Source organism: Delphinapterus leucas, chromosome 1 (genome assembly GCF_059928025.1).
Source record: "Delphinapterus leucas isolate spDelLeu-1000000601 "Yukka" chromosome 1, BTC_Dleu_Yukka2, whole genome shotgun sequence".
Lineage (NCBI taxonomy): Eukaryota > Metazoa > Chordata > Mammalia > Artiodactyla > Monodontidae > Delphinapterus > Delphinapterus leucas.
The window spans coordinates 32,541,894-32,564,480 of record NC_143129.1 but is presented as its reverse complement, the minus strand read 5'-3'; the positions used below and the strand labels follow the sequence as shown (position 1 = coordinate 32,564,480).

Below are 22,587 nucleotides of genomic sequence, written 5' to 3'. Positions count from 1 at the left end.
TTTGTTAATGTGTTATATCACATTGATTGATTTGTGCATGTTGAACTATCTGTGCATCCCTGGAATAAATTCCACTTGATCATGATGTATAATCCTTTTAATGTATTGTTGAACTTATCTTCCCAAATTTTGTTGAGAATTTTTGCATCTATATTCGTCAGGAATATTGGCCTGTAATATGCTTTTCTGGTGGCATCTTTGTCTGGCTTTGGTATCAGGGTAATGCTGACATTGTAAAATTCGTTTGGAAATGTTCCCTCTTCTATATTTTTGGAAGAATTTGAGAAGTATTGACATTAATTCTTCTTTAAATATTGGTATAATTCACTAGGGAAGCCATTCTGGTCATGGACTTAAGTTTTTCTGGAGGTTTTTGATTACTGATTCAGTCTCCTCACTAGTAATTTGTCTGTTCAGATTTTCTACTTCTCAATGATTCAGTCTTGTATGTTGCATGTTTCTAGGAATTTATCCATTTCTTCTAAGTTGTCCAATTTGTTGGCATATAATTTTTCATAGTAGTCTCTTATGATCATTTTTATGTCTGTAGTACCAATTGTAATGTCTTCTCTTTCATGTCTGTTTTTATTTATTTGAGTCCTCTCTTTTTTTTTGTCAGTGAGTCTAGCTAAAGGTTTGTAAATATTATTTATATTTTAAAAAAGCTCTTAGTTTCACTGATCTTTTCCATTGTTTTTTCAGTCTCTAATTATTTATTTCTGCTCTGATCTTTGGTATTTCCTTCCTTCTACTGACTTTGGGCTTTGTTTATTCTTCTTTTTCTAATTCTTCAAGGTGTAAAATTAGATTTTTTGTTAATATTTCTTATTTCTTGAAGTAGGCCATTTATCATTATGAGCTTCCCTCTTAGAACTGCTTTTGCTGCATCCCAAAATTTTTGGTATGTTGGGTTTCCATTTTCATTTGTCTCAAAGTATTTTTTGATTTCTTCTTTGACCCATTGTTCAGCAGAATGTTTAATATCTAAATATTTGTGAATTTTCCAGTTTTCTTCTTATAATTGCTTTCTAGCTTCATACCACATGGTCAGAAAAGATGTTTAATATGATTTCAATCTTCTTAAATTTATTAGGACTTGTTTTGTGGCCTAACATATAATCTATCCTAGAGAATATTTCATGTGCACTTGAGAGGAATATATATTCTGTTGCTTTTGGATGGAATGTTCTGGATATATCTGTTAAGTCATTCGGTATAATGTGTTGTTTAAGGCCAATGTTTCCTTATTGATTTTCTGTCTGGTTGATCTATTGATGAAAGTAGGGAATTAAAGTCCCCTACTATTATTGTATTGCTGTCTATTTCTCATTTTAGCTCTATTAATATTTGCTTTATATATGCAGGTGCTCCTATGTTGGGTGCATATGTGTTATATCATGTTGGATTGACCCCTTTATCATTATATAATGACCTTCTTTGTCTATATTATAGTTTTTGTTTTAAAGTCTATTTTGTCTGATAACTATACCTACCCCAGTTTTCTTTTGATTTCCATTTTCATAAAATATTTTTTCCATCCCTTCAATTTCAATCTGTCTGTAATTTTACATCTAGGTGAATCTCTTGTAGACAGCATACAGAAGGGTGGTTTTCTTTTATCCATTTAGCCACTCTATGTCTTTTAATTAGAGAATTTAATCCATTTACATTTAAATTAGTTATTGATAGGTATGTACTTATTGTCATTTTGTTAATTGTTTCTGGCTGTTTTGTAGTTCTTCTGTGCTCCTTTTTTCTTCTCTGATCTCTTCCTTTCTGGTTTAATGACTTTTTTAGTGGTTTGCTTTGATTCATTTCTTTTATCTTATCTGTATCTCCTATAAGTTTTTCCTTTATGGTTACTGTATGGCTTACATATAAAACATATTACTTATATTTATAATAGTCTATTTTAAGTTGATAACAAATTTGATCATAGTCTAAAGCTCTACATTTTTATTCCCCCTCCCATGTTTTACATTTTGATGTCACAATTTACATCTTTTTATCTTGTGTATCTATGAACAAATTATTGTAGGTATTTTTACTATTTTGTCTTTAACTTTCATACTAGCTTTATAAGTGATTAACTCACCCTGTCCACATGTTAGATTATTCTGAATTTTACTATATATTTACCTTTACCACTTGGGTTTATACTTTCATATTTCCTGTTACTAACAGCACCCTTTCATTTCTACTTAAGAATTGCCTTTAATATTTCTTGTAAGGTGGGTTTAGTGTTGTTGAACTCCTTTAGCTTGTGCTTGTCTGGAAAACACTTTATCTCTCTTTCAACTCTGAAGGACAGTTTTTTACTTTGAGCACTTTGAATATATCATACCACTTCCTTCTGTCCACAAAGTTATTACTGAAAAATCTGCTGATAGTCTCATGTGTTTCCCTTTGTACAACAAGATGCTTTTAAGACTTTCTCCTTGTCTTTAACTTTTGATATTTAATTACAATGTGTCTTGGTGTAGGTCTTTTGGAGTTTATCTTATTTGGAACTCTCTGAGCTTCCTGGATCTGGGTGTCTGTTTCCTTCCCCAGGTTAAGAAAGTTTTTTGTTTTTGTTTTTTAAATTTTATTTATTTATTTATTTATTTTTGGCTGTTTTGGGTCTTTGTTTCTGTGTGAGGGCTTTCTCTAGTTGTAGTGAGCCGGCACCACTCTTCATCGTGGTGCACGGGCCTCTCATTATCACGGCCTCTCTTGTTGTGGAGCACAGGTTCCAGACGCGCAGGCTCAGTAGTTGTGGCTCATGGGCCCAGTTGCTCCACGACATGTGGGATCCTCCCAGACCAGGGCTCGAACCCGTGTCCCCTGCATTAGCAGGCAGATTCTCAACCACTGTGCCACCAGGGAAGCCCAAGAATGTTTTTTAGTCATTGTTTTTTCAAACAATTTTTCTGCCCCTTTCTCACTCTCTTTTCATTCTGGGACTCCTATAATGCAAATGTTGGTCCACAAGATGTTCCATAAGTCCCTTAAGCTATCTTCACTTTGCTTTTTCCTGCTCTATTTTTGGTGAGTTCCACTGCCCTGTCTTTGAGTTCACGCATTCTTTGTTCCACTTCATCTATTCTGCTGTTGAACTCCTCTATTGTATGTATCAGTTCAGTTAATGTATTCTTCAGCTCTGTGACTTCTATTTAATACTTTCTTATATTTTCTATCTCTTTGTTGAAATTCTCACTTTGTTCATTCATTCGTCTTCTGAGTTCAGTGAGCATCACTGCAACCATTATTTTGAACTCTTTATCAGGTAAATTACTTATCACTATTTTATTAAGACCTTTTTTTATTGATGTTATTTCATTCTTTCATTTAGAATATATTTCTGTTTCTTCATTTTCCTTGATTCTCTGCATTGGTTTCTATGCAGTAAATAAAACAACTACTTCTTCTAGTCTTGAAGGAGTCATTTTGTGTGGGAGATGAACCTTATCATTCAACACTGCCTGAGCTCTTGGTTGTCTTTCAAGACTTTGTGATTGTCCAAGCTGCCTACATTATTCTTAGCGGCTCCCAGCATTTTAGGGTGTGCTAAGACCTGTCAGTCTCTCAAAGTGGGGAGAGTATCTTAGCACGCAGATGCAAGTTGATTGGAAGCCAGACACTAAGGGAACAGCTTTTAAACTATACAAATGTACCTCTTTCAGCAAGTTGGCATTTCTGTCTGCTGCCTCAGTGCTAAGCCTTAGGCTGATAGCCATTTGAGAAATGTTTCTTTGTTTGCTACCAACCCTTTGAAGCTGTAAGAACAAGCCCCATTGGTCACCAGAGCCAGATTATTGAGGGATGTGTTCTCTGGGTGGCCAACACAAAAACTGGGGCACCAGATGTGTATAACAGCTACCTTCTCTGAGATACTGACAACTTGGAGTGGGGCAAAGGGAGAGTGCAATGATGGTGCACCTGCCAGCCTCCCCAGTCTCTGGAGAGAATTATAGTCAGCACCTAGATGTGTGTTTAATTAGAAGCCTGCCCCCCAGGCCACATCTATAAAAGTAAGCTAACAAGTCTCTTTCACAGAAAGACTTGGGGTGCATTTCAGTCTACCATCTCTGTGCTGTTCTCTCGATGCAGTTGCCAGTTAAGAACTATTTATCACTTTTCAACAATCCTATAAGACCTGCAAACATGAACCCTGCTGGCCACCAGAGCCAGGTAATCCAGGGGCATTCCCCAGTCAGCAACCACAGAAAAGCACCAGACGTGTGTACAAGCTGCTTTTTGGGAGACACCAGCAACCTGGAGCAAGGCAGAGGGAGACTACAAAGATAACACTTCCCCTATGCCCCTATGAGGTCTCCGAAGAGAATTATAGTCAGCCCTTAGATATAGTTTTAATTAGAAACCTACCTCTCAGGCCATAGCTATGAAGATAAGCTAATAGTCCTCTTTTACAGAAAGAGTGTGCCTGCTATGCCCTGGGGGTGCAGCCAGCTAAGACCTCCTCTTTCATCTATTACAGTCCTACAGGTCCAGTGAGTGCAAGCCCCACTGGCCACCAGAGCCAGTCAATCAAGAGGCAACCCATGGATGGCAGCCACAAAAACCAGGGTGCAAGATGAGTGTAGAAGGTGTTTTCTGGGAGATACGAGCAACTGGAGTGAGGCAGAGGGAGAGCACAAACATGGAGCCCATCAGCCTCTGTCTTTGGAGTGTTTCAGTAGGCCATACCCTAGATGTCTGTTAAATTAGATACCTGCCCCTCAGGCCAATGCTTTGTTTTTCTTTCTTTTTAAATAATCAATGTTTATTTTATTTTATTTTTAAATAATCAAAGTTTACTTTATATTATTTTGGCTGTGTCACGTGGCTTTTGGTATATCAGTTCCCCAGCCCAGGCCACAACAGTGAAAGCACCAAATGCTAACCACTAGACCACCAGGGAACTCCCAGGCCAATGCTTTAAGATAAGCAATTAAACCTCTCTCACAGAAAGTCTGGGCACTTTTCAGTTGGCTTCTTTACACTGGGCCTTGGGATCCATGAGTCCTCACATGAGAGCTTTTAAGAACTGTTTCTCAGTTTGCTATAGCCTTGTGGGTCAAATGGACACAAGCCCCACTGGCTTTTGAAGCCATATGTTTTGGTGGCTCAGTTCTATATTGCAGGTCTTAAAAGCTGGGGTGACAGATGTGGGGTTCAAGCTGTTTACTCCTCAGGGAGAAGTGTGGGGTTTTGAATTCTCTCCCTCCCAATTGTGGGTTACCGTCCTGGGGCTGGGGTTTGTGGCAAGACTGTGACTCAGTCTCTCCTACCTGTTTCAATGTGGGTTTTTCTCTTGTCCACCTGATGTGTAGGAGTTGCTCAGCTAGTTTTAGGGCTTCTTTCAGAGGAAATTATTTTGTACATAGCTGTAAATTCAGTGTTGTCCATGGGAGGAGGTGATTTCAGGATCCTCCTGTGTTATCATCATGAACCAGAACTTGCCTATTCATTTTTTCAATGGTGACTGTTAATGAGTAGAAAATTTTAATAAAGTTTTTTCATTTATGGTTATTGTTTTTTGTGTTCTAAGATACATTTGCTTATCCCTAAGTCACAAAAAATATTCTTCTATGATGTCTTCTCAAAACTTTGTGGTTTTAGCATTTATATTGAAGTCCATGATCGATCTCAAATTAATTTTTGTGTATGGTGACTTTTGATCAAGGAAACAACAGAGTTATTTTCCATTTGAATATCTAGTTACTTCAGTATTCTTGAAAGGCTTTTCTTTCTCCCTATTGTATTACTTAGCATCTTTACTTAAAATCAAATATTCATACAAGTGTAGGCCTATTTCTGGGTGCTCTATTCTGTTCCATTGATCTATTTGTCAATCCTATGGTAGTACCACACTACCTTAATTACTGGCAAACTTAAATTTTGCATCTAATTTTCAGTGAGGTCAACTCTGTGGTTACAATAAGTAAGAGATACTTTTAGGAATACCATAAAACCTTGTTTCTATAATAATAAATTGAGCTTGTAGTGTAAGGATCTAACCTTTCTTTCTGGAAATGATCTAGGACACTCAGAAGTAGTCATCATTTTAGCCATCTTCACTGTCATTAATGGTTAAATTCAGTGGCTACTTTGTCACCTAAGGCATTTGCCTTAGTAAATACTTTATCACAATCAATAACAGGTGATAATTTGATTATTTATAATGTTTCTCATACTGTGAAATAATAGAATCCCTTTCCCATTGGCAAAGAGATTAATACTGTGTTCAAGGCCAAGGACACAATGAAGTCAATCCCAGGATTCCATCTTTGTGGGTTGGTTTCTTGATACTACTTCCATACCAAGAACCATAGCAGTAAGCCACTGGCCAGAAAAACAGAAATCAAACCAATTGTCTTAACAGAGGTAAATCAATATAGGGAATTAGTAGAACTGGATATATGAGAGAAATGAAAAGAAAAAAAGGAACACTGAGATTACACAGAGCTAGTAACTACAAGAAGTGACTGTTCCACCTCTAGGGCTGGAATAGAGGGAACAGAGGGAAGAAATTTGGGTTGTTACAAACTAGAAAGTTAGGGGAAGTGTTCCACAGACCTAGAACCTACACCTTGAAGGAGAGGGTACTGCTCACCTGGTATGTCATCTCAGAAGCTCCAAGGAAGGGACTCCAAAGATCTGGGACCCAGATCTCTGAGAAGGAGGCAATATGACTGGTGCTGGTGCTGCTGAAACTCTAGTCTCTGAAACAGGTGCCAGCCAGCTAGTGCTTGTACCTCAAAGGGGGGTCATGAGAGAAGCTTGTTCTGGGAGTGTGTTTCTCACTTGTCAGTTCCTTTACCAACTGCTACTGCCAGGATGAAGAGTTGCCAGGTTGACACTGACAGGAATAATGAGAAAAACAAGAAGTAGCATATTTTCTCCTATCCTTATCTTCTAGATGCTCTCCAGTACCCCGTATTTGCAATATCTAAAAGAGAGCCAACTAACAAAGGAAAAAATGTGATTTGCAGAATCTCAAACCCTGCACCAAAAAGCTGCTTATAGGGCTTCCCTGGTGGTGCAGTGGTTGAGAGTCTGCCTGCCAATGCAGGGGACGCCGGTTCGTGTCCTGGTCCGGGAAGATCCCACATGCCGCGGAGCGGCTGGGCCCATGAGCCATGGCCGCTGAGCCTGTGCGTCCGGAGCCTGTGCTCCACAATGGGTGAGGCCACAGCAGTGAGAGGCCCGCATACCGCAAAAAAAAAAAAAAAAATGCTGCGTAAAGAATAGTGGGTTTGGAGCCGAAAGACAATAGGTTAATAACCAGCACATAGAGTATGTGTAGGGTGAACTTTAACAGTTAAAACAATTTACACCCCCAACACTGTTTGAAAGATCCTGCTGGTCCGCATCATTGCAGTTATGGGCTAAATGTTTGTGTCTCCCCAAATTCATATGTTGAAGCCCTAACTTCCAAAGTGATGGTATTTGGAGATGGGGACTTTGAAAAATAATTAGGGTTAGATGAGTTTGTGAAGGTGGGCCCTAGTCTAATGGGATTAGTGTCATTATAAGAAGAGGCACCAGAGAGCTTGTCTCTTTCTCTCTCTTCCTGCATGCACAAAGGAGGTCATGTCAGCATATAGCAAGATGGCAGTCACCTGTAAACCAAGAGAAGAGGCCTCAGAATGAGATCTATCTGCTGGCACTTTGATCTTAGACTTTCCAGTTTCCAAAAATATGAGAAAACAAACTTCTGTTGTCTAAGCCACCCAGTCTGTGGTATCTTGATATGACAACCCTAGTAGACTAATATACTTGCCAATAACTGGTACAGTCAAACTTTAATTTTTGCCTGATGAATGTGTGTGTATTATATTTTGTTTGCTGTTCTCTTCTTATTAATGAGGTTGAATAATTTTTCATATATTTATTGGCTTTTGGATTCCCATTTCTGTGAAATTCCAATTTTTGTCACTTTTTCTATTAGGTTGGGTGCCTTTTTCTCATTGAATATTTTTTTCATTCTCTCAAATTGTCTTTTTAAAGAGCTTTATTGATGTGATTGGTATACAATAAAATGCATACATTGAAGTGTACAATTTGACATATGTATATACCCATGAAATAATAGCCAAAATCAAACTAATGTACATGTCCATCACCCCCCAAAATTTCCTCATGCTCCTTAGTAATCCATTCTTCCTTCTATTCCCCATCGCTAGGCAACCACTGATCTGATTGCTATCAGTATAGGTTAGTTTACTTTTTCTAGAATTTTACATAAATGGAACTGTACAATATGTTTTCTGCTTTCTTTCAGTATAATCATTTTGTGGTTTATCTATTACATTGTGGTCATTAATAGTTTGCTCCCTTTTGTTGTTGGGTAATATTCCATGATATGGATACACCACAATTTGTCTAACCACATTTGTTTATGAACATTTGGATTGATTCCAGTTTAGGGATATTACAAGTAAAATGGCTATGAACATTTGTGTACAACTCTTTGTGTTGACCTATGCTTTCATTTCTCCTGAGTAAATACATTGGAACAGACTGGCTGGATCATAAGTAGATGTATGTTTAATTTTTTACAAACTGCTAATTTGTATTCCAAATTTTTTGTACCATTCTACATTGCCACCAGTAGTGTTTTTTTAAAAAGCAATATCAGTCTTTTTTATTATTATTTATTTTTGTCTGCGTTGGGTCTCCGCTGCTGTGCATGGCCCTCTCTAGTTGCGGCGAGTGGGGGCTACTCCTCGCCGTGGCGTGCGGGCTCCAGGCATGCAGGCCTCAGTAGCTGCGGCACACGGGCCCAGCAGCTGTGGCTCACGGGCTCTAGAGCGCAGGCTCAGCAGCTGTGACGCACGGGGCCAGCCGCTCTGCGGCATGTGGGATCCTCCCAGACCAGGGCCCGAATTCGTGTCCCCTGCACCGGCAGGCGGACTCCCAACCACTGCGCCACCAGGGAAGCCCCGCCACCGGTAGTTTTACTTGCTTCACACATTTTTGCTAACAGTTGGTGTGATCTGTGTTTTGGTTTTGTTGTTGTTATTGTTTTGTTTTGGATTTTTTAGTTTTACTTATTTTAGTTAATATATAGTGATATCTCATTGTGGTTTTAATTAACATTTCCCTGATGCTTTTCTAATAACTAATGATACTGAGCACTGTTTCAAGTGCTTATTTTCTATTTGTAGATCTTCTCTGGTGAAGTGTCTGTTCAACTTGTAAGCCCAACTTTAAGGGATTGTCTTCTTAAAATTAAGTAGTAAGAGTTTTTTATAAACTCTAGATATAAATTCATTGTTGGATACGTGTTTTGCAAATATTTTCTCCTAGTCTGTGGCTTGTGTTTTCATTTTCAAAACAACGTCTTTTGAAAATGTGTTTTATTTATTTTGATGAAGTCCAATTTATTGATTTTCTCTTTTATAGTTTTACTTTGGGTTGTAATTAAGAAATCTTTCCAAACTCAAGGTCACTAAGCTTTCCTCATTTTTCCTTCTAGAAGTTTTATAGTTTAGCTCTTACTTTAAGGTCTATGATCTACTTCAAATTAATGTTTGCATGCACTGTGAGGTAAAGGTCAAGATACTTTTCTTTTTTTAATCTGAAGCCAGCTCTTCCAAAAGTGTTTGTTGAAAAGACTATCCTTCCCCCATTGAATTGTCTTGGCACGTTTGTAAAAAATCAACTGGCCATATATGTGGGAATCTATTTCTGAATTCTGTTCCATTAACTTATATGTCTATCTTGATGTCAATAACACAATGTCTTGATTACTGTACCTTTATAATTCTTGAAATCAGGTTGTGTAAGTACTCCAAATATATTCTTCTTTTTAGTGTACAAGTTTGTCCATTTTTGGTCAGATTATCCCTAAGTATTTCATATTTTTAAAGTATTTCATATTTTGGTGCTATTATAAATGGTATCATTCTGATTTTTCATTGCTAGTATATAGTAATATAATTTATTTTATGTATCAATGATGTATCCCACAGCTTTGCTAAACTCGGTTATTATTTCAAGTAGCTTTTTTTGTAAATTCCCTAGTTTCTACATAGGTGATCATGTCATCTGTGTACACATACAGTTTTCCTTTCCAATATATGTGACTTTCTTTTCCTTTCTTTTTTGCACCATCTTGAGCCTCCAGTGCAGTGGTGATTAGAAGAAATGAGAGTGGAGATCTTTGCCTTGTTCTCAATCAGAAAGAAATTATTCAGTCTTTCACAATTATGATGTTACCTCGAGGGTTTTAAGATATGCCCTTTACTAGGATGATGAAGGCCCCCTCTATTCCTAATTTGCTGAGTTTCTGTCATTTATAGATACTGGATTCCATAAAATGCTTTTTCAGCATCTATTGAAATGACCATGTTTTTTAATCTGTTAATATGGTGAATTCCAATAATTTATTTTCACTGCTAGAATAATCCCACTTGGTCATAATGTTTTATCTTCATATAACATTGGATTCAATTTGCTAAAATATTGTTAAGAAGTTTTGCTTCATGTGGGTTATTAGTTCATGACAGTTATTAGTCTATAGTTTTCCTGTAATGTCTTTTTCTGCTTATGGTATCAACAATGCTGACCTCTTAAGATGTTTTGGGGAGAGGTCCTCCTTCTCTATTTTATAGAAAAATTGATGTATAAATTGTATTATTTCTTCTTTAATGTTTGGTAGAATTCACCAGTGAAGACCTCTGACCTGATGTTTTTTGTATGTTTTTAATTACAACTTCAATCTTTTAAATTGATATAGGGATATTTGGGTTATCTGCTTATTCTTGAGTGAATTTTAGTAGTTTTTATCTTTCAAGGAATTGTCCATTTCATCTATCTTGTCAAATTTATAGGCACAAGGTATTCATAATATCTCCTTATCATCCTTTTAGTGTCTGTAGAATTTGTAGTGATATCCACTTTCTCATTCTTGATATTCTTGATTTGTTTCTTCTCTCCTTTTTACCCAGTCAGCCTGGCTGGAGCTTAACAACTGTATTGATTTTCTCAAAGAATCAGCTTTTTGTTTTATTGACTTTCTGTAATGATTTTCTATTTTTGATTTTATTGATAAAATGATTTTTTTTAATCTTGTAGCACCACTCCTTGAGTTTCTTTTTTTTTTTAATATTTATTTATTTGGTTGCACTGGGTCTTAGTTGTGGCAGGCGGGCACCTTAGTTGTGGCATGCAAACTCTTAGTTTCAGCATGTACATGGAAGCTAGTTCCCTGACCAGGGATTGAAGGCGGTCCCCCTGCATTGGGAGCGTGGAGTCTTATCCACTGTACCACAAGCGAAGTCCCAAAATTATTTATTTTTTATTATTTCCTTTCTGCCACTTACTTTGGGTTTAATTTGTTTCTCTTCTTACAGTTTCTGAATATGGAAGCTTAAATCATTCACTTAAGACCTTTCTCCTTTTCTAATGTGGACTTTAATGCTATAAATTTTTCTCTAATAACTACTTTAGTTAGAGGAGTGACATCAGTATCATAGTGGCATGAGACACTCTCTTTGTCTCTCCCCTTCAATTTACAACCAGTAAAAATCCATAACTCAACAAAGGTGCCTCAAACACACCAGGACACACATGTGTACATCTAAATGTGGGTGGACTGGAACACATAGAGGAAGAGCAGAGGCTATACCAGTAATCCCAGCCTCCAGCTGCAGTGGCTGAGTCTGCTGGCTGCAGTGGGGAGGTGGCACACATGACTCCGAACTTCTTGCTACAGCGGTGCCCATTGCCACAGGGAAATGCCACAGGGAAATGGCCAGCAGCAGCAGCATGGCTTGTGGCCCTGTCTCTCCAGCTAGAGGTACCTGCCACTTGAGCCTTCCACCACCCACAGAGGCAGTGTGCCAAAACTCAACAACTCCAGATGTGGCAGAGGTGCCCATGACTGTGGCTACCTCCCTCTCTTCCCCCTCCCCTCACAGCAGCAGTTCCTATAACTCAGGCAACTCCAGACTTAGTGGAGGCCACACCAACGCAGGACTCCAGGTGGCAACACAAGCAACAGCAGCAAGACCAGCAGCCACAGCAAGGCACCAGTGACCCTGGAGGCACAAGCAGTGACAACTAGAGCATAGGGTGACACCTCCAGGAGAGGCAGAGGTGGGTGGAAAATGCCGATTCTTAAACATAGCCAGAGGCAGCTCACGTTAGAAAACCAAAAACTTGTGCAATAGCACCACCTTCCAAAAAACAAAAGAAAGGCCATAATTACCAATCTATCAATCTATCGAATTGTCAAAATCAAGTTAAAAAAAAAAAAGCTCTACCTAAAGAAGAGAGGTGTTTGGTGTTCACTACTTCAAATTCTCAGGCAGAGAAAAAACTCATCAAGCACCATGAAAAAACCGTGGGAAAAAAACATGTATAAACAATAAAATACTGCTCAGCCATGAAAAAAGGAGAAATGTTGCCATTTAGGACAATATGAATGGAGCTTGAGGAAATTATGAGAAATGAATCAGATAGAGAAAGACAAATACCATATGATTTCACTTACATGTGGAATATATATATTTAAAAACCTAAAATAAACAACCAAACCAAACTAAACATAGATACAGAGAACAGATTAGAGTTACCAGAGAAGAAGATGTGTAGGGGGAGGGCAGAATGGGTAAAGGTGGTCAACTGTACACTGGCATATAGAAACTAAACTTTTGGTGGTGAACATGCTGTAGTGTATACAGAAGTCTATTTTTCACAATGTATACATGAAACATATAATGTGATAAACCAATGTTACCACAATTTAAAAAAAAAAGAACTGCTTTAGCTGTATACCCAAATTTTGATATTTTGTGGTTTCATTTTCATTCAGTTCAAAATACATTCTCATTTTCTTTGTGATTTCTTCTTTGACTTATGGGTTATATAGAAGGACAGTGATTTTCCAGATAGCTCTCTGTTACTGATTTCTAAATAAATACTATTATAGTAAGAAAAGATATTTTTTATTTGAATCCCTTTAAATTTATAGAGAATTGTTTTATAGCTATAAATATAGTCTATTTTGGTAAGTGTTTCATGTGCACTTTAAAACATGATGCCTTTTACTCTGGAGATAATTTTTGCTCTGAAATCTACATTGTGTGATATTAATATAGCCATTCCAGCCTTCTTTAGATTAATGTTAGCACAACATATCTTTTTTTTTCCATCCTTTTAGTATGGAAAATCATTTGTGTCTTTCAATTTCTTTTAAGTTGGATCTTACTTGTTTATCTATTCTGAACATTTTTGCCTTTTTATTGGGTACATTCAATGTGATTTTTTTTTTTTTTGGTATTGTTGGGTTTAAATCTGCCATTTAACTATTTGCTTTCTATTTGTCCCTTCTGTTTTTAAAATTGTTTTCCACTTTCTCTGCCTTCTTTTTGATTATTTTTATATGATTCCATTTTGCATCTTTGTTGGCTTTTTTAGCTATTCCTTATTCATTTTGGTTTTTTATTGGATGCTGTAGGGTTTATTGTACACATCTGTAACTTATCTGTTTGCCCTCCATATTGTATCATTTCATTTATAGTATAATAACCTTATAGCAGTATACTTCTATATTCCCTCACACAGCTTTTGTACTATTGTTGCCATACCTTTTACTTCTACATATTTTATAAACCTTACAATGAATTGCTATTTTTGTTGCTTTAAATAATCAATTATCTTTTAAAAGAGATTTAAATAATAAAAAGGCATTTTATATTTATACACATATTTATCATTTCCAGTGCTCTTCATTTTTTGTGAAGATCCAGATTTTCATCTGGCATCATTTTCAATCTGATTGCCAATTTTTACTTTATATATTTGAAAACATATTATTAGATGCATTCAAGTTTTTAAATTCTCTTCTTGATGAATTGAAACTTTAAACATTATGAAATGACGATCTTTCTCTGTAGTAATACTTTTTGCTTTCAAGTCTACTTTGTTTCATATTTAATATAGCCATATCAGGTTTTCTTTTACTTAATATTTCCATACAATTTCTACCCTTTTAATTTCAATCTTTCTATTGCCTTATGTTTTAGCTATGTTTCCTATAAGCACCATATATTTGAGTTTTTAAATTTTTGTTATTTTTGTCTAGTCTGAAAATCTTTGTCATTTAATTGGAACATTGTCTATTTACACTTATTGCAATTAATAATATTTTTGAGGTTTTGCCTTCCATCTTGCTTTGTACTTTTATTTTCCCATTCTTTCCATGTTTTTTCCTCTAGTTTCTTGCCTCTTTAGGTTTAGTTGCATACTTTTTATCATTCCATTTTCCCCCTTCCACTGGTTCAACAGTTATACATTCTGTTTGTATTTCTAGTCAGTTTTCCTTTGAAATTATAACCTGAATGTTTAATTTATACAAGACTAAATTTAAGTAAATACTTTATTCTTTCCCCAGCTCACATGTAATTGAATTCATAGATTCACTATTAGGCAGTATTATTACTATTTTATACAGCAATGTGTATTTACCCTATCTTTATCTTTTTTCCCTTTTATCAGAGGTGCTTGCATCTTGTATTCCTTTCCTTCTGATTTAGGTACATTCCTTAACATTTCTTTTAGTGAGAGGCTACTGGTGATTATATACTCAATTTTTGTTCATCTGAAAACATCTATATTTCATTTTTGTTCTTGAAAAATATTTTCTCCAGATATAGAAATCTAGTTTGGTGATGATTTTCTTAAACAGCATTAAAAATATTATTCTATTGGTTTTTGGCTTCCATTGTTGCCATTGAGAAGTCACTTGAAATTTTAACACCTATCCCTCTGGCTGCTTTTAAGATTTTATTCTTTACTTCCTTCACTTTCACTATGAGGTGTCTAAATGCAGGTTTCTTTACTTCTTTCTTTGTTTGGGATTTCTTGGGCCTCATACATCTCTAAAACACTGTATTCATCAGGTATCTTGCAAATATTGTCTATGCCTCTTCTCTATCTTGTCTTCTTCTGTAATGTTGATTAATCATATGTTAAACTTTCTCAATCTATTCCCCATGAGTCTTTTTTTTTAAACATCTTTATTGGAGTATAATTGCTTTGCAATGGTGAATTAGTTTCGGCTGTATAACAAAGTGAGTCAGCTATACATATACATATATCCCCATATCTCCTCCCTCTTGTGTCTCTATCCCACCCTCCTTATCCCACCCCCTAGGTGGACACAAAACACCAAGCTGATCTCCCTGTGCTATGTGGCTGCTTCCCACAAGCTATCCATTTTACATTTGGTAGTGTACATATGTCCATGCCACTCTCTCACTTCGTCTCAGTTTACCCTTCCCCTTCCCTGTGTCAAGTCCATTCTCTACATCTGCATCTTTATTCCTGTCCTGCCCCTAGGTTCTTCAGAACCATTTTTTATTTTTTTTAGATTCCATATATAGGTGTTAGCATAAGGTATTTGTTTTTCTCTTTCTGACTTACTTCATTCTGTATGACAGACTCTAGGTCCATCCACCTCACTACAAATAACTCAATTTCGTTTCCTTATATGGCTGAGTAATATTCCACTGTATATATGTGCCACATCTTCTTTATCCATTCATCTGTCGATGGACACTTAGGCTGCATCCATATCCTGGCTACTGTAAATAGAGCTGCAATGAACATTGTGGTACATGACTCTTTTTGTTTTGTTTTGTTTTTGTTGTTTCTTTAAACATTTTTATTGGAGTATAATTGCTTTACAATGCTGTGTTAGTTTCTGCTTTATAACAAAGTGAATCAATTATACATATATATATATCCCCATATCTCTTCCCTCTTGCATCTCTCTCCCTCACACCCTCCCTATCCCACCCTTCTAGCTGGTCACAAAACACTAAGCGGATCTCCCTGTGCTATGCGACTGCTTCCCACTAGCTATCTATTTTACATTTGGCAGTGTATATATGTCCATATATACACTACCACTCTCTCACTTTGTTCCAGCTTACCCTTCCCCCTCTCCATGTCCTCACATCCATTCTCTAGTAGGTCTGCATCTTTATTCCCACATGACACTTTTTGAATTATGGTTTTCTCAGGGTATATGCCCAGTAATGGGATTGCTGGGTCGTATGGTAGTTCTATTTTTAGTTTTTTAAGGAACCTCCATATTGTTCCCCATAGTGGCTATATCAGTTTACATTCCCACCAACAGTGCAAGAGGGTTCCCTTTTCTCCACACCCTCTCCTGCATTTATTGTTTGTAGATGTTTTGATGATGGCTATTCTGACTGGTGTGAGGTGATACCTCATTGTAGTTTTGATTTGCATTTCTTTAATGATTAGTGATGTTGAGCATCCTTTCATGTGTTTGTTGGCAATTTGTGTATCTTCTTTGGAGAAATGTCTGTTTAGGCCTTCTGTCCAATTTTGGATGTGGTTATTTGTTTTTTTGATATTGAGCTGCATGAGCTGCTTGTATATTTTGGAGATTAATCCTTTGTCAGTTGCTTCGTTTGCAAATATTTTCTCCCATTCTGAGGGTTGTCTTTTCATCTTGTTTATGGTTTTCTTTGCTGTGCAAAAGCTAGTACGTTTCATTAGGTCCCATTTGTTTATTTTGGGGTTTATTTCCATTTCTCTAGGAGGTGGGTCAGACAGGATCTTGCTGTGATTTATGTCATAAAGTGTTCTGCCTATGTTTTCCTCTAAGAGTTTTATAGTGTCTGGCCTTACATTTAGGTCTTTAACCCATTTTGAGTTTATTTTTGTGTATGGTGTTAGGGAGTGTTCTAATTTCATTCTTTTGCATGTAGCTGTCCAGTTTTCCCAGCACCACTTATTGAAGAGGCTGTCTTTTCTCCACCGTATATTCTTGCCTCCTTTATCAAAGATAAGGTGACCGTGTGTGTTTGGGTTTATCTCTGGGCTTTCTATCCTGTTCCATTGATCTATAGTTCTGTTTTTGTGCCAGTACCACACTGTCTTGATGACTGTCACTTTGTAGTATAGTCTGAAGCCAGGGAGCCTGATTCCTCCAGTTCCATATTTCTTTCTCAAGATTGCTTTGGCTATTCAGGGTCTTTTGTGTTTCTATACAAATTGTGATATTTTTTGTTCTAGTTCTGTGAAAAATGCCATTGCTAATTTGATGGGGATTACGCTGAATCTATAGATTGATTTGGGTAGTATTGTCATTTTCACAATGTTGATTCTTCCAACCCAAGAACATGGTATATCCCTCCATCTGTTTTGTATCACCTTTAATTTCTTTCATAAGTGTCTTACAGTTTTCTGCATACAGGTCTTTTGTCTCCTTACGTATATTTATTCCTAGGTATTTTATTCTTTTTGTTGCAATGGTAAATGGGAGTGTTTCCTTAATTTCTCTTTCAGGTTTTTCATCATTACTGTATAGGAATGCAAGAGATTTCTGTGCCTTAATTTTATATCCTGCTACTTTACCAAATTCATTGATTAGCTCTAGTAGTTTTCTGGTAGCATCTTTACGATTCTCTATGTAGAGTATCATGTCATCTGCAAACAGTGACAGTTTTACTTCTTCTTTTCTGATTTGGATTCCTTTTATCTCTTTTTCTTCTCTGGTTGCTGTGGCTAAAAATTCCAAAACTATGTTGAATAAAAGTGGTTACGGGGGTCACCTTGTGTTGTTCCTGATCTTAGTGGAAATGGTTTCAGTTTTTCACCATTGAGGACGATGTTGCCTGTGGGTTTGTCATATATGGCCTTTATTACATTGAGGTAAGTTCCCTCTATGCCTACTTTCTGGAGGGTTTTTATCATAATTGGGTGTTGAATTTTGTTGAAAGCTTTTTATGCATCTATTGAGGTGATCATATGGTTTTTCTCCTTCAGTTTTTTAATATGGTTTATAACACTGATTGATTTGTGTATATTGAAGAATCCTTGCATTCCTGGGATAAAACCCACTTGATCATGGTGTATGAATCTTTCAATGTGCTGTTGGATTCTATTTGCTAGTATTTTGTTGAGGATTTCTGCATCTATGTTCATCAGTGTTGTTGGCCTGTAATTTTCTTTTTTGTGACTTCTTTGTCTCATTTGGTGTCAGGGTGATTGTGGCCTCATAGAATGCGTTTGGGAGTGGTCCGCCCTCTGCTATATTTTGGAAGAGTTTGAGAAGGATAGGTGTTAGCTCTTCGCTAAATGTTTGATAGAATTCCCCTGTGAAGCCATCTGGTCATGAACTTTTGTTTGTTGGAAGATTTTTAATCACAGTTTCAATTTCAGTGCTTGTGATTGGTCTGTTTCCCCATGAGTTTTTAACTGTCATCTTTATTGTTTATTCATTTCTGTCTCTGGCAAATTTCTTGTAAAGTTATTTTTAAGATTACATATGAAGAAAAGCATGGCATACAAGAGAATACAGGAGTAAATTTGATAATTCCTTTCCTTGAACATGAAACTAGATTTATTTTTAATGTGATGACATTCACAGCCTTCAACTTTATCATAAAAGATTGCATATTTTATGTCATATCACTTAGCATCCAGCATACAAGTAAATAAAATTTGTTTTGGAAATTAAACTTTTTACTAAGGAGTTTTAGAGCCACAGAGTCTCTGTTCTCATCACAACAGGTTAGCCAATCCTCACAATTGATCTCTCTCTGGAGATCAACATATATATATATATATATATATATATATATATATACACACACACACATATATACATATATTTGTATTATATATAAAGATCTAGAGATATATAGCATATTTATTTATAGAATATTTATATTATATTTATATATAGAATAGTTATACATATGTTTATATATATATTTATATATTTATAACAAAGAACTACCAAAAAAGTAATTTAGGGGTATAGAAATTGTAGCTAGCTACCATACTTTAAAAATGTGGGGTTTTGGACTTCCCTGGTGGCACAGTGGTTGAGAGTCCGCCTGCCGATGCAGGGGACACGGGTTCGTGCCCTGGTCCGGGAAGATCCCACGTGCCGCGGAATGGCTGAGCCCGTGAGCCATGGCCGCTGAGCCTGCACGTCCAGAGCCTGTGCTCCGCAACGGGAGAGGCCACAACAGTGAGAGGCCCGCGTACCGAAAAAAAAAAAAAAATGTGGGGTTTATAATTTTCTGCCTCTATAGTCATATATGTTCTGTAAATGGCTTTACCCTGAGATAATCGCAACCATACAGAATTCTGTAAATTGAGATGAAACATGGCCTGGAGGGAGGAAAATAGCAAGAAATATGCAAAAGGCAAATGGGCATTTTAAGAAATTACTCAAAAACAACAGAAGAAAGATTCTGGCAAATAATTCCCCATAGTCTCAACAATTACAGACAATATGATTTTATAGTGATTTGAAAACATCAAAGAAGAAATTAAAAGGTCCAGAGACAGGTTGTTAGAAAACAGAAGAAAGTGAAAAGTTTGCTATGCTGATATAAATTAAAAATAAAAATAAGAATATTGCAACAAAAGTCAACTGAGGAGGGAGAGAGAAGCAGTATAAATAAAAGAACTATGATAATATAAAATTAAAAGTAAAATAAGGAAATGTAACAAAGTAAATCTAATATCTACATAATTGATGTTTCTGAGATAGAAAAGAAATTAGAAAAAAAAGTGCTAAATATATTATTTTTCTTACCTAAAGAAAGATTTAAATCTGTCTTGAAAGTATCCATTGTCCCCATTCCCAATTTTCCTACTTTACATAAACTTTTTTATTTTCTTTTTCAGACAGTAACATTTTCTCAGAATATAAATTATGAGGCAGTAGATGATTATTTCAAGTTGCAGTAAGTAAGACTTTTAAAAGAGCCTACTCAATATTAAATATGCTATTCAGGTTACTGATTTATATGTATTCTTTTATTTAAATGACCTCATATCCTTTTAAATATCCAGATTTCAATTCCTTTAAACGTCTGGAAAGATGTGAAAATAGTATTCTGTATAAAAATGTAAAATACTCCTTTAATTAAATGAAAACATGACCTATCTGATGGTGCTATTCATCCAACTGAAGGTGCAAAAAACACCAGGCTATTTCTTAATTCAATAATTTTTGAGCACCTTTTATCATTCATTCCCATCCCGAAGTCTTTACATATTATCCTTAAGCAAAAAGTAGAACTCTAATCCCAAAAAGTCTTTAATTATGAGTAGAGTCAGATAAAACACCATCTCTGAATCTTGGAATAAGGTACCACCTAAACACTTAATTTCTGGAGGAAGGTAACCAACATGGAATTGTATCTTAAGGCATTAAGTTATCATTATGTCCCAACTCAATATATTTTCTGGAAAGATAGCATTGTTCTTCTAAGGAAAAGTTCATTTTTCTTTAGGTTGCTACTCCACATGAGTTTGAATACCCACTCCATGCCAAGCACTCTAGGTGCTCAAAACACATGGTGAACAAGAAAGATAGAGTACTGCTGTCGTGAGACATATCTCTAGTGAGAGAAGACAAGAAGCAAGTAATCAAGTAAATAAACAAGATGGTCCCAAATAATTATAGGTGCTATTAAGAAAAATAAAGCAGAAAGAAGCAGTAGAGAGTGACCGGGAAGTGTAAGGAAAAATGCTACTTTAGACACAGTAGTCAAGAGAGGCTCAATACATCCCTTCCTCCCTAACTCACCAACTTTTCTCTTGATTCTTCGAATGTTGTGGGTTCCTTTGGGTATTTTTGATTTTGTGGATATTTACTCAAAATTCTATTGCTGTACAATATATATCAAATTGTCCAGGATACTTTAGGTCAGCCTGAGACTTGAGAAAAAATACCAAAAGCTTTGAAATCAGCCATGGCAGAAAAAAAAAAAAATCTACCTATAAGTAAAATTATGTAGAAAATTGAAGATGCAATATTTACTTTGGTGTCCTTTTCTTACAGCTCTATACTATATTACTGAATATATCAACTCAAAGTTTCCATCAATTTGGGGAAAAAGGCCATAACTGGCATAATTATCAGATGCTTCCTGTTTTCAAAGGTGTTAAAGGAAATAAAAAATGTATCTTAGAGTTGATGAAATATGGTACAGTGATTTAAAAATATAAAAATGTGCTATTTGTATCCTCACTTATTTAGTACATTTTATAGCTAATATATGATAAATATTAAAATATAATGAATATTGGAAGGAAAAGAACATTTGTTTGTGGTTAGTGTGTTTGTGGGGTTTTTTTCCCAAATTTTTCAAAAAGTAAAAACCTTACTAGGGGCAGGGAAGGAATAATACTTTCAAATTTTTTTCTTCTGTAAGTTTTGAGCCCTCCTATTTTGCCCGAGCACAAAATTATTCACTTGCATTTCATAATCTACAAAGGCATTATGTCTGATCTCCCTTTTGCTTCCAGTCAGATCATATTATACAGCATAATGTGGTTCAGAAAACTAACTTCATAACAATATCTATTGTTCCAAAAGCATTATCAATAGGAGGAAAAAATCTGTAGAGTCTAGAGAAGGAACCTATGCAATGGCTACGGCCTTGTAATACTGTCAGAAAGCAGGGCAAGATGTCAGCAGCAAAGCCCCATCCTCAGGAGACTGAGGGTGTGAATGAAACAGAGGGCTTGAAATGCTGATAGAAACTCATTTTTATTTCCTTTTGTGCCTATCCTATGCTGGCCAAAATATGGGATACCATGAGTTGGGAGTGACTTTAGGATATGACCACAATGCACCTTAGCAGAAACTGCGAACCGTCACCACCACCACCACCAGGCCTCTAGAATTCCTCATGGGTGGCAGGGGGGCAGTTCAATCACAACATGTTAATGGGACTTTTTATCTGTTCTGCACAAAGGCACACTCATGGCTACCTCCCTTGTGATTCTATAATCACCTGTACGTGTTGTTTCTCCTAGATACCAGAACACAGGTCTTCTGCTTGTTCACGTTAGACCTAGTGAACATGCAAAAACGTGTCCAGTATCCCAAAAGGTAAGTGACATGGGTAGAAGACTGAAAATTTTACTTCAATAATACATGGGTGGTAAAACTAAATAATACGTATTAACTCCATTCAATACCACTCCCCCTAATATGTAGCAACATTTTGTAACGTTTCACTGTAGAGAGACCAAAATTTTACTTTGGAAAAAGATTAGATTACTGCCCTCCATGAGTTAACCATCATAATATAAACACTTACAAAGATGTAAAATTATTAGTTTTTGAACATAAATAAAATTGTGTAGAGGAAAACTGCAATTAATGAGAACATCTAAAGTTGGATATGGTTTGTCAGAGAAGACTGCCAGTCATATCCATATTTACGCTATGTTTATTTATTTTACAAATTGGATCATTTTTTCATTCAAAAAATTTTATTGTGTGCCTACCACGTTTCTATGTTTCAGTCTGTGTGCTAAGTAATGGGAGTTACAAAGATGAAAAGAGTCCCTTCCAAAGGGGAAAACATAAACTAGTGTAAAAGAATGTGAGATATACAGTTACCAAATAGCCCAGAGAACAAAGTAAGCAATTTTGATTGGGAGGGGAAAGGTGAAAAGAAGGTGATGCATAAAATGATTGTTGAAGAGTAAGTAGAAGTTGAGCAGGAAGAGGCATATACAAAAGCACAGCAATGTGATATAGCAGTGGGGTGTTCAGGCAATCAGCCACCACCACCT

General features: G+C 36.2%; 1 protein-coding gene across 1 annotated transcript in view; it reads left to right on the top strand.

The window, feature by feature from the left end:
* CATSPERE (catsper channel auxiliary subunit epsilon) overlaps positions 1-22,587 on the top strand; it is a 249,588-nt gene that overhangs the window by 163,829 nt on the left and 63,172 nt on the right. Inside the window, exons 12-13 of the mRNA XM_022579421.2 lie at positions 19,678-19,736; positions 21,820-21,895. Coding sequence (XP_022435129.2) covers positions 19,678-19,736; positions 21,820-21,895 — 135 coding nt within the window. The remainder of the gene's footprint in view (positions 1-19,677; positions 19,737-21,819; positions 21,896-22,587) is intronic.